This window comes from Bidens hawaiensis, unplaced genomic scaffold (assembly GCF_021521415.1).
Source record: "Bidens hawaiensis isolate Kalapana, Puna unplaced genomic scaffold, B.hawaiensis_p1.1 tig00004357_1, whole genome shotgun sequence".
Taxonomy (NCBI): Eukaryota; Viridiplantae; Streptophyta; class Magnoliopsida; order Asterales; family Asteraceae; genus Bidens; species Bidens hawaiensis.
The window spans coordinates 296,073-309,384 of record NW_027491262.1 but is presented as its reverse complement, the minus strand read 5'-3'; the positions used below and the strand labels follow the sequence as shown (position 1 = coordinate 309,384).

General features: G+C 36.1%; 2 protein-coding genes across 2 annotated transcripts; both read right to left on the bottom strand.

Moving 5' to 3' along the window:
• Nucleotides 1-4,159: 4,159 nt before the first annotated feature.
• Nucleotides 4,160-8,066, bottom strand: LOC143626355 (endoglucanase 24-like). Its single transcript, XM_077096479.1, has 6 exons — nucleotides 7,556-8,066; nucleotides 6,868-7,151; nucleotides 5,778-6,215; nucleotides 5,113-5,290; nucleotides 4,601-4,767; nucleotides 4,160-4,492 (listed from the first exon to the last, which is right to left on the bottom strand). The coding sequence occupies exons 1-6, from the start codon at nucleotides 7,782-7,784 to the stop codon at nucleotides 4,160-4,162; spliced, it is 1,629 nt and encodes a 542-aa protein (XP_076952594.1). The 5' UTR covers nucleotides 7,785-8,066.
• Nucleotides 8,067-9,309: 1,243 nt separating this feature from the next.
• On the bottom strand, nucleotides 9,310-10,580 carry LOC143626280 (WEB family protein At1g75720-like). Its single transcript, XM_077096420.1, has 2 exons — nucleotides 10,387-10,580; nucleotides 9,310-9,918 (listed from the first exon to the last, which is right to left on the bottom strand). Exons 1-2 carry the CDS (start codon nucleotides 10,522-10,524, stop codon nucleotides 9,481-9,483), a joined length of 576 nt encoding a protein of 191 aa, XP_076952535.1. The 5' UTR covers nucleotides 10,525-10,580; the 3' UTR covers nucleotides 9,310-9,480.
• Between the last annotated feature and the right edge of the window lie 2,732 nt (nucleotides 10,581-13,312).

Here is a 13,312-nt window from a genome sequence, read left to right as displayed (position 1 = left end):
CCATATGCTCATCATAGGCGGCGTGGACATACTCCTTGCTGACTGCACAAAACAAGTCAAATGATATCAGCAAAACGAATTATATTCGCGCAGAAGTAATGCAATGAGATTAACTTACACAAGCCGTCAACTTGGATAACGGGCTCAGTCGCGCTGTCGGCCCACCTCCTGCTCATACCAACCCCCACCAGCGCCTCCTCGCAAATGTTCTTGGCGGGGGATGGTTCGGCAGTCAACGTTTTTACCCAGGCGCTAGTTGGGTTCTTGAAGACACCCACATCCGCAGGCGCAGAAGAGATCGCGCGCATGGTCATGCGGATGGGGATCACACCAGCCTTAATGTAAAAAAATCTCTCAGACCAGTCATGAAGGCTCTTGAAGGAAACAGTGCAGCACTTCACCTTCTGAATGCGAGGAATGAAGGAGAACCAAGAATCTTGGATCTTTGGCTTATAAAAAAATTGAAAGCGATGAGGGGTGGGCTCCTCGCGCTGGGATTTGCACATAAACTCAAAGTGAGTCATGCGCACAAGTCCAAACGGATGGACTTGGGATATATGAATCCCATAAAACTTAAGCAGCGCACCCACAAACCTTGTCATCGGGAGACGAAGGTTGCAGTGGGTGAAAAAATGGCAATAAAGGGACATATAGCCGGTGGGCGGGTCCGCCGCCGTTTGCCCGGCCGCCGGCAGCATGCAGCAATACTCAGGGAGAAAACCCTGAGAGGCGATGAGGCCGTCAAAATCGGCCTGCCTCAGTTTGCAGGGGATCTCATCCCACTTCTTCACTGTCTTGGTCCTCCCTACCTCCTCCGATGAGGCCTCAGCAGCCCTCTTCCCCTTGCCGGTCTTCTTCAACGTAGACATTACTAACGATTTAACACGGTGATGGATAGGGGAGATTGTGTTGTCTGAGCTATCAGACATACAACTGTAAAAACGGACAAAGGATGCTTCTGAAGAACACAGATCTGGAAGCAGAAGATAGGTAATCGGAGTAGAATGAAAGAAATGAAAGCTTCGAATAAACAACAAAGAAGATGAAGAATAAAAACTCTAAGGGCTTGCTTTTATAGGCCCAGGAGAGAGAAAATTTGGTACTGATCGGACTTCACGCGCCACCACTCGCAGGTGTAAGCCAACGCGAGCGCGACACGTGTCCCTGACACTGTGTGAGGGGACACGAAAAGAAACGATACAGGTGCTGCCAGAGTTCACGCGCCACCACTCGCAGGTACGGACCAACGCGAGCGCGACACGTGTTCCTGACACAATGTGAGGGGACATGAAAGGCAACTGTAGCACCTCGAGCACACGAAAAGTCTGACACGTCTCCATCACTGACGCATGTCAGCAACAACCAACCACGTACATGGACGATTCGTTTCAACCAAAAGGATAGATTTTCGCGCAACGATGAATAATAAGAAGAAAAAGACAAAACCCTATTAAAAGAGCAAACTATTAAGTCTAATATCTATCTTACCTCGCTCGCGCGAGACAAGACACACATTAGACTGGGGGGGCTTGAAGAGGTATGTACCCGCCTCAACACCGAGCGAGGCGGGTCAACCCACAAGATATAGACAAGAGGCTTGAAATCAAGACGTTATGAAGGCACAAAGCCAAAACCTATGCGCATGGCGCATATAATATATGCTCACGCATTATGAAGGCACAAAGCCAAAACCTACGCGCATGGCGCATATAACATATGCTCGCGCATATCACATGCTAATGCATCACATGCTCAGGCATCACATATGCTCACGCGTATCACATGCTCACGCATATCACATCTGTGCGTGGCGCATATCACATGCTTGTGCATATCACATCTGCGCGTGAGAATAAAGAGAAGACCTCGCGCATCCTCAGGATAGGCGCGTATCACACATGCACATAATCAACCTCGTCCTTATCCAAATCAGGATTAGGGCAACCTTGATTGTGCACGTCAGACAACCTTCCAGAAGGTATCTTTTTAAGGAATAAGAATATGCTGATGTTGACAGCTGCCAATGAAAGGTGGACAACTCAGCAAAACCCATGTGCTACCACGTGATTATAACCAATGAAAAAGCACCAGGTGTCCCAAGGACACGTGGCGCAAAGCAATTGGAGGAGGCCAACAAGGCCCTAACTGGGTCTGAGCCCAATCATGGGAAACCCTAGCACTATAAATACCACATCAACTCCACAAGGAGAGGGACACTCAATTACACAGTATTCAGCTATATCAAGCAATACACTTCAATTTCCTTACTCTCATATTATTATCTTCTCCTACAAATTCTTATTCTCACACCGGAGGGTTACCCCAAAGAGGACCCCTCTGTCCCTTTCTGAGGGGTAAGTTTACGGTGCTGTTCATTTTGTAGGTGGAAGAACCCAGATCCCAGAGAACCATCGGTGAAGTAGCACAATCACACCCGAGGAAAGTAGATCGTCTACCAGTGAGTCGATCCACGTTTCTTCAAAAGCCAACCTACTTCCAAAAGTCAATGTCCAAATATGGATTAGGTCATTAGGTGAATAAAGGCCACTTTTTGTACCTCCATTTCTACCTAAAGTTTGGCTCCACCAATTGAAGCCTATGCATTTGTACATGAAGGGTACTTTTGGAATCTTATAGAACTCTAGGGTTTGCAAAACATAGAAACATATTTTGTACAAGTTTTATCTTGATCTATCTTATTTGTCCCTTAATCCTACACGAGCGTAGCCACCCCCCACCCGCTACCACCGTCCAAACAATTGCCACCAACGCAGCCACCACCTCACTGTTGTTCTCTTTAGATCTTCGATGATTTCAAGGCTCAAGCACTCTAAATTTCTAATTTCAAACATAGATCTATGAATGTTTTCTTAATTTAAACCCCTTTGGTTACAAATTTGAATTTCAAACCTGTTTCTGATTTTGGCATATGACACTCCACTAAGTCACCAAGTAGTAATTAACATGTGATTGAAAATTTAAAATGAATAATGCATATTAATGGATAGGTAACAAATGTACTTGCATACTTTATTAATATATATTACATCGAGACATAAATGGAAGTAGGTCCAGTGGGTCATGGTGTCTTAGACATAGGCAGCATGGTAGGGTTAGCCCAAAGTTGTATGAACCCATGATTATGCAATGATCACACCTTCTTGTTACCACCTTCATGCACCCTCCACATGCATTTGCCCCTCAACCCTCGCTATAAAACCCTCCATCTAATCACCACCGCCATCACAACCATCACCACCTCCTTTTCCTCTAATCACCACCACCACCACCACCACCACCGCCACCTTTTTTTTTCTCATTTTCATACTTACATAAAACAATCCATAATGGGTCTCAAGAAGTTCATCAAGAAAGGTTCAAACTATAGAGAGGAAAACGACTACCCAACCGACGTCCCTAAAGGACACTTTGTCGTCTACATTGGAGAAACAAGAAGCCGGTATGTTTTACCCATATCATGGCTACATAACAAGTGCTTCCAAAGCTTGCTACAACGAGCCGCGGAAGAGTTCGGGTTCAACCATGAAATGGGGTTAACCATTCCTTGTCAAGAACAAGATTTCTTGTCCCTAATGGCCATCATGGGATGAAAATACCATCATGCAACCAATCAAACCAGATTGATCGACGACATCAAATTCTTTCTTTTTCTTCGGATTACTCATCTTTGTACAATGTTTTTTGAACAAAAAAACATTGTGATTCTTAGAACTTTTTCTATTTTTCTCATGTGGTGGTGTCACCCTTGGAACAATATTGTGTAAATTATATGTTTCAAATGTTTTATCAATTTTTTGATCATTTAATTGCTAAAAAAAAGAAAAAAAAAAGATATTAGATAGATATTTCTATCAAGTGTGCCGTTTTAGTTTTGTCTTACATTTTTTTATTATTATTTTGCTTTCACTGACAAAAGGGACAATATATATTCTAATGACTCAAATGAGTAATTAACAAACCTTATAAAAATAAAAAGAAGGCTAATTAGTTATATTGAAGGTCAAAATATACTTATATAGTGACAAATAGTTAATTTGTACAAGGTGGAATATACCATACTCATGTAACCCTGGTCGATAATATTTACACAAGCTAGCACTACAAAAAGCCATCCCAAATGTATCAAACTAGTAGTATATCATGAGAAAGACCGAACCACAGAAGATGAGGTAACTAATCCGGACAAAAGGCCAACAAAGAAGGCGCTATTGTACGTCGTTGGTTCGCCTTGCATTGAGTTGTTTCGTGAGTCGATGTATGTGTCATTGAGGAACGGTCCACCAACTACTGCCCCGATTGCTAGGTTAGGATTAGGTTGTGCCGAGTAAAGCCACTTGAAGCCATCGTGACAACTTGTATTCGCATCAACGGGTATTGAGGCTCCACGATGATGCACATATTGAGGGTAGTTAAGCCCGTAGCCGACTAGGTAGCTCATGTTCATCCGGTTATTTCCCAACACATAATCAGCCTGTATATACACATGATACAAGTCTTGTATTTAACATGATCTATTACTTTATTAAGTACACTATACAAGAGTTAAAAGTGTTGGATATAAGCTTAATGATCATGATACCTGTGAAACAGCGAATTCACGAAGGTCCATCGGTTCGTATAATTTCCCATTGCAATATAAGAATGGTGTGTTTGATTTGAACATGTAGTCGCTAAAAACGACTAACAGGAATGCGTTGCCAATGGCGTATTGTAACGAGTCCCATTCGTTCACCCATGTTAGACCACCTGCAATAAGTTAATCGATTTCATCCATGATTGTGATGATGATGTGACTAAGAGTAGTCCTAACTTTCACCTTCATTATCAATTTTATTATCAATGACACTTTCCTTGTGACGGACAACGGATAAGTAACTCTGTATGCCCCTATTTCATTTATTTTATTTCAAAACAATTACAAAAATTTGATTCAAGAAAAATTCGAAACACGTCTTCTACTTCTCCAATGCATTGGAATGACATGTAACAACTAAAGTGAAAATTAGAACTTACCTTTATCATATTCAAATATGAATTATTATCTACCAATGAATTATATATAGTTTGGACGATTAAAATCCAAAATTTTACTGTTTTCGTTAGAATTTGAGCTTGAAAACTTAACATTAGTTTTCTTTTCCGTTGGCGGTGGCAACAATATCGTGCACATAAGATCCTCGGCAGTTCTCCGGTACATTTGAAGGTTCATATTTTCTAGGCTCGATATCTTTTCGTCCATGCCCAAGAAATTCACTCTTGATAATAGCACCTATATGGACAATAAAAACCAAACTGTTACGAAAGTTTTAGCCCTGCTTGCGGTGCGCACATATGATGTATATATGTGTGAACCCTCGGGTGGGCAAAAGTGAAATTGCACTAATTTTGACGTTATTTTACTAATCTCGTGAAAATAACGTTAAAAGTGACGGACGGTTAATCAGGCATCATGTAGTGGCGTTGATAGCTGAAAGATAAGGGTACATGCACCGATCAGCCGGTGTCCCGATGATTGAGTGCTATGTGCCTTATGTCCAAGGCTTGATGCAAAACTACTATCGAGCCGGGGGTCTCACCGGAAGCAGCCTCTCTATCCCTATGGGGTAGAGGTAAGGCTGCCTACATCTTACCCTCCTCAGACCCTACCATAGCTTTGCTATTTGTGGGATATACTGAGTACGATGATGATGATTACGAAAGTTTGTTGCTCGTTTACCTCTATTTCAATGTAAACACTACTCTTTTTAAAGTTATACCTGTATCCCAGCTAACTTATCGTCCCAAGAAAACCATGTCGGGTTACCCCAATTAGCGAACGCATTTCCATGCATTACGATTACATAACTAATGTAATAACTGTCTCCTGTGGCGTGATAGAGCCATGATGCTGCCCATAATAGTTCATCTACAAATCCAGAAGACTTGTAGTAATCTTGTATATTTGGGATGCTTTTACTATAAACTCCTGGATAATTATTAGCGAACCCGAACAGTTTTTGTGCATGATCAAGAAGCAGTTTGGAATAACCGGGGTCCTGGTTCTTGAAAACTAGAGATGCTGCAGCCATCGCAGCTGCGGTCTCAGATGCAACGTCGGAGCCTGGATGTGTGGTGTTCACTTGGATTGCTGGTCTTTTTTCGGTTGAAGTTTCGGGTCGTTCCCAGCATTTGTGGTCAGTTTCTGGATCACCCACCTGAGAAGATTACCCGAGAATTTGGTTCATAGTGGAAGACTGTAAATGAATCGAATGAACAGGAACGAGGCCTTTTCTAATTGCTTGTTCCTTTAGTTTTAACCTAACAAATGAATAAACACCTAAGCGGACATGCTTTCTTGTTCATGTCCGGACGTTAAGAAAATGATTTGGTGTTCCTTTATGTCCGTTCGTTAATATTCTATGCGAACCTGAATGACCATTTCAAGGTTTATTGGCTCTAACATTTAGTTGGGTTGATGGGATCAATTAATAGTTCAACAACTCATAAATAAATTTCACTAAATATATATATAGGAGACGAACATAAATAAAAGTACGTGAAAAAACAAGCATAAACAAACGAATGCAATCAAACAAACATAAAGGCACGTAGATGAACAAACATGAACTAATGTTCATTAGTGTAAATAACCCAACGGGATATATGTTCATGATAGTTCGTTTAATTAAGTAAAAAACATTTTGTTTGTGTTGGTTGGATTACTAAATAAATTAGCATATAAATGAAGTCCCCGCCAAATAGTTCACTGAACATTCGGTTCATTACAGCCTCTAAGACGGCATAGAAAATATTATTCACCAATACATAAATACGTTTGACGTAGAATGCAATAATGAACTGATTAACCTGGATGTAGAGGACATTATCAGAAGGATGAGCATTAATGAGATACTCAGTGATCCATCTGAGTGATTCTTGAGCATGTTCAAGCTCATTAACTGCTTCCATATGTTGACCATATTCCAGAATTGACCATGCCAGAACGGTGGCCGTGAAAGCCATCGGAAAACCAAACTTCATGTGGTCTCCGGCATCATACAACCCTTTGGATAGATCCAAGTTTTCATCTTTTCCGTCTTCTAATCCTGAATCTCCTCTCCATGCGATCCGATTATTCTCCAGTTTCCCAGCTGCAAATTCATGAACCAAATCATATATAGCAACAATCAATTAGGGTTGTGCATGAAACTGAAACAAAAACTGACTGCTTGATTGTATGTTTAATTTTGTAATGGTTTTGCATGTAATAAAAATAAAAACGAATCAAATTTATAGATTTTATTTTTTATTTTAAGTATATAATTATAAGAATTTAATAAAAACGTAACTCAAATATTTTAGCTCACATGTATAATAATCAACTGACTATTATTTAACAAAATGATTTAGGCCTTAAAACACTATATATTTTGAGCCAAAAAAATCTATTAGCTCAAAACTTTCAAGCGCACATGGTAAAATCGAAAAAACTTAAATGGAAAAAAGTCAAAAAGTAAGCCAGATGGTTTTCGGTAATTCAAAAACCGAAGTTTACATTTTTGAACATCGAAGAATTGAGTAGATATGCGAAGAGCATCGCGGTATTTCAGTATAACGCCATAGGGTGGTCTTCGAATCCGATGAACATTGTCTTGAAGGTCGTGGAAGTTTCTCCATATAGTAATGAAGGCAGCTCCAGCAACAAGAACAACCATCGCCGCAACTAACAGCCACACATGCCACTGATCACTGGAATCAGAAGTTGATTTGGTTTTAGTTTCCATGAGTGGATTAATCTATAGATTGTTTCAGTTGTTTGGTGCACATATTAGTAGATAGAAGTTAAGTTCTAGGATCTTTAGTTGCCGGCAAGTTGTGCCATTTGTCAACATAGACAAAGAGATGTTTGGAACGAATCACAAGAGAGAGAAGTGTTGAAGAAAATCTAAAAGAGTTATATTAACGGATATTCTAACTCCCTGTAGAAAGAAACAAACAATGTTTTTCATTTTCATGACGAAAACCGTCAGTTTGGTCGTCTTACTGATTCACTGGACAAGCTGGTTTTAAAAACATATAATGTTAATAGGGTGTAAACAAGACAAGCCGTTCGTAAATAAGTTTGTTTAACATATGAGTCTTCATTTATCGACCCTGAGTAGGAATGCGAGCAAAGACTGAGTAAAACTCGAGCTTAAAAAGTTATTCACGAGCTGAGCTTGAGCTATGTAGAAATATAATTCGAACTCTCGTAAGTTAAATGAGTTGGGTTTGAGATTATAGGCAGGCTAAACTTCATAGCTACTTTATAATAAAATGTAAAACTAACTTATCTTTTGATATAGATTTAAGATATTAACAAAATATAGAGCATAAAATATATACTAAACATATCATTAATATAAGGTTATGTAATTAAATAAATAATTTTATAAATTCGGTATAACTATTGATCCAGTGTAATGATTCAGCTGGTCCGATTACAAAACACCAAAATAACACACGCTGATAAGCATATTGCATGTCTCTTAATGTGCTGCTATGAGTCTACTTTTGTTTCTTTGGTTGGTTTGATTGTAATGCCAATATTACAACTTCTTGTGGTAACAATATGACAAATCAAAAATTGTAAATATTAATGAGAACAATTTGATCCATAATTCTTCATTAATTTCTTACTACTGATGTGATTTTCAAACATATAATTATTAGGCAACAATCCAAGGCAAGTGAACTTTCAGTATATTGTTATAATATAAGAGAGTTATTGTACGTTGATGTATATACATTAATAAATGATAATTATTGAAAGTACTACATTACTTGTATATATGATTCATATGCGTTTACTCGTATAAAGAATTACAAAAAGTCGGATTTTTTTATAACAATTTGAAAAAACTATATTTTTAAAGGAATTTATTCCAATTCCTGAAATTTTAATTTCTTTAAAACATTCTAATATCTCTTAAAGTTTCTATGAACCAAGCAATCCCTTAAGTTTTGGCAGTGAAAGTGGATATAGATTTTCATTGCTAGTATATTGAAGGAGAATAGGGATGCTTATTTGGAGGTCCTCTAGAAAAAAAAACAAATGGATTAAAGGCGACAACGTACGTGTATGAACTTAGATTTTGGTTTTTATATAAAAAAATATTTTATATAATAGATGTATTATTTTTATTAAGTTTATATGTTATCAATTTATATAGACTTTTATAAAATATATGTTATCATTTGAGAGACACATTTTTAACACCTTGCTACACACCAATATTAACGATGAACAAACCATAATGCGTTTGGTGTGCTTTAACTCATTTCAATTTTTAAGTTTCATAGTTTTCTTGAAACGAGGCTACCAAATTACAACATAAAACCAAAACAAACCAAATGGAGTCGTACTGATATTCCAAGTTTTAAATAAAACTCGTGTTTAGGTAAATATAAAAACTCTCTGAAAAATTGATTATTTCTTGATTACCCTTTACTTTTTGAGAAAATCCCACTAAGTAATGGAATTAAAGTTTTCTTTTTAGCCTTCTTGATCTTGAAGGATGGAGGACTTCTCTCTTGTATTTTTGGTACTTCAACAATCACTTTGGTTGGCGGAGTTTGAAACTTGTTTGAGTTGTCTTCTTTAAGTTCGAACAAAGTATCTTCTTCTGGTTTTGGATTCTCCATAAATTTGATCTCCTCTGTCTCGGGTTCGGAGGGCGTGTAATTACATGGATAGGGTCCTCTTGCCGACCTTAATTGGTTGAGTTCCGATTTTGTCTTTTCAAGTTGTTGTTTAAGTGACATAAGGTAGTGTGCCATTCGGGTTTTCTCTTCCTTCGAACTTTCGATGGTTTGTTTCTTCTCTTCAAGGCCAAATGCGTTTCCATGTTGGTTGTTTTCCCTTTCTTTGCTCTCCATCTATCAATATACAACGTGTATGCATCAATGTATCTATAGCAAATGACATATATAGTTTTTCCATGATATTATACCTATAGTCATTTAAAAAGAAAAACAAAGCAAAACAGTGTCTAAATTCTAAAATGCATCTTTTGTTAAACTTAATATATTTGTTAGCATAATATGGCCTATCAATATCATGATGTTTAATGACAAAATGAATGTACTTAAAAAGTAGAAAACCAAAAAAAGATTTATTCAATATCATAAAAGAAATCATGCCTTAGTTTTTATATATTTTATAACTAACATATCAAAATCATAAATGAATCTAAACTCATTTATACTTTTTAAGAACCAATCGCAGTTTGGGACACCATAAAGGTTCAAATCCCGCAATAAACGGGTTAGGTAGATATAAGAGTAGGTTATTTAGCTATAATAAAAATATTCTTTTAAGAAAAAGTTTAATGAGAGCAACATCACCTCTTTGAGCTTATGTGCGTAAACCTCGCCTACTAAAACTTTTTCTCCAAACAGCATAACAGCCTCTTTTACAGACTTAAACGGTTGTCGTGTATCAATTTCAACCCTTCCGTTCACAACCAAACCTTCGGCCTCCATCTCCTTCTCAAAATCAAGCTTGAAAAAAATTAAAACTCTAAAACCACATGCATGCAACAAGAACAGACGCTGCAAGGAATTAATTAATTTGGTGACATAATGGTAAATGTGCATGAATGATTTATAAGAGAGAAAATAGATATAATTATGTACATTTCTTGGCTTCCACTTCACTAGAATTCTGTTAATTGAAGTTGATGTTTATTGTTTTGGTGGTTGCACCATCTTATTCTTTTTAATCATTTATTTTTATGATAGTGGGTTAGATGTTTACGGCAATAACTAAGTTATAATTCATCGAAATGACGAATCAAATCTGCCTTGATTTGTTCTCACCAACATGGGGTCATTGGGTCCATTTCTAAATTCTCTGCAAGAATTACATATGATAATATAATGTATACTAGTTTTAGATCCCGTGCTATACACGGGATAATTCAAATTATAATATAAGTAAAACAAATAATTATATAGCGTATGTGAAAAAAAAATTATTACATCTATGCTTATATCTATACAATGTGTACATAAATTGATTTTATTTATATCACAAAATGATTTATTTAAATGAACTTAATAAAAAAAATTCACGTGCAAAATCTACCCGAGAATGCTTCTTTCTATTGAAAAATTCATTCTCGATGTCATATATGTATAATTGAAAAAATTTTAATTATGAACCAATTTCGAAAATAAGACTTCTCATACGATAGTAGTTCTAACCACTCAGCCTAAATACAAAAGAGGCGTTATCTTTATTGATATATTTATCAATTTACCACCCATCAAAGGAAAGTAAGATTTTAAATTGTAGCAATGGATATTCTTCAAGAACTATGTTTTTCTGAGCTACATCATAAAAAAGATTTTGATAAGTTTCAGATGGCTTCTCGACTTTGTCATAATGACAACATAAAAAATAGCATGTTAACCCATTCAATTTTGTGAATATTTTGTTTCATTTGAGCATAGTTTTGCATGACATGCTTCCCATACAACGTTTTGATCACCATTGAAGGAAAAATTAATGTTGACATAAATATTTCAAATTTGTTAAAAGTTAGAAACATTGATAGGTATGGGGGTGGCATGTCGAAAGTGTTCGCAATCTTTTCTTAAATTTTAATAGTTGAGGGAAAAATAGTCAATTTGCCAAATCCCGAACCTTTTGATTATTTCAAAAAATGCCCTTAAAAATAAACTTGAAACCCGAATCATGTTTAAAATTCTAACTTTCATACTTTTGACATTTTAAAGTCAACACTCTGAGCCTATAACAAATTTGACGATAAATCTATTTTGCATTCTCAAACTTTTAAAAATACTTAAAATTTTCATTTTTGACCCATAACAAATTTTGACCTAAATGTTGTTAACTTATACCAAACAATCTATTTACCAACTTTTGATTCATAAAATCAAATTTAACTTCCATAAAAAACCAGAAACAATTTCATTTGAGAAACATGATTTGTTGTTGATTTTTGGAATTCACCTAAGTATTTTGAAATATATAGTAAAATAATATTTTAATATTTATATTTATAAAAATACATATATATTATATAAATATAGTATAAAAGGAAAGTGAATAATTATTGATTTATTACATATATTAAGGTATATTGGTTTTGGAGGGAAAAATTGTAAGAATTAACAAAAACATGACAAATGTCTCCATTCATTTTACTTTATTGGAATATGTAGATATATAATATTAAAACCATCAAAAGAATTATATAGGATAATTAGATTGATCGAATTAAAGGAGAGAGCGTGCTAGTCTAAGTACAAAAAAGTTATCGTTTTAAAAAAAATAAAAAATAAAATTAAACGAGAAAAGAAAAGAGTTTTTTTTTTCAATCTATGAACATATACGAGGATACAACTAAACAACCCTTGAACATAAATGATATTCTTTAAGCTTGAAACACAGTAAAATGGAGCAACAACAAATTGAAAAAAGTATTATTGTTTAAACTAATTCTTTACCGCTCAATTTTATTGGTTTAGAATGTAATTTAGTTTATTCGGTCGAAACCTAAAACTAGGACTGTTCAAAGGGTAAGACCCTACCCTTTTATCTAATATCTTACCCGGACCCTTTATCTTTTATGAATAAATGTGGACCCGAGTGTCACACCCCGACCAAAGGCGGCGGACATGCCGAGGTGTAACGATTGTCCATAAGCACATGACACTAATTAAAGTGACAGTATTTAATAAACTCATTTCATTTCACAACATCGAAAATGTCACATAACAATTATCCATAAAATAACCATAAACAAGATATCACAAAATATGACAAATTGATATTGTTCATTTTTACTAATATCCTAAGGTCTTTGATGTCGTTTTCTTCACAATCATAAATCAACCAAGATGCAAACCTGCAACATTTCATAAAATAAAGTTTGTCAACACAAAGGTTGGTGAGCAATTCATAAGTTTAATCTTATCAGTATATAATAAAGATAGCCACAAAACTTGCATACGAAACGATAAATAAAAGTGGTAATTTGGATAAATAGATATCGCTAAACACATTAGCGACACCTAGCTATAAGGGGATGCCAAATAGTCTAGGATTTTATAGTTATCGTTAATTGCATTACGTTAACGACACCTTGCTATAAGGGGATGCCAAATAGTCTAGGATTTTATAGTTCCACCAACCAAAAGCGATAAAACACATAGGCATATAAGCATAGAACACCAAATCGAGCAATTATTTAGGTAAAGTATACAACTACGTTTGTGGTTTAAGATTCAAATATAAAGCATT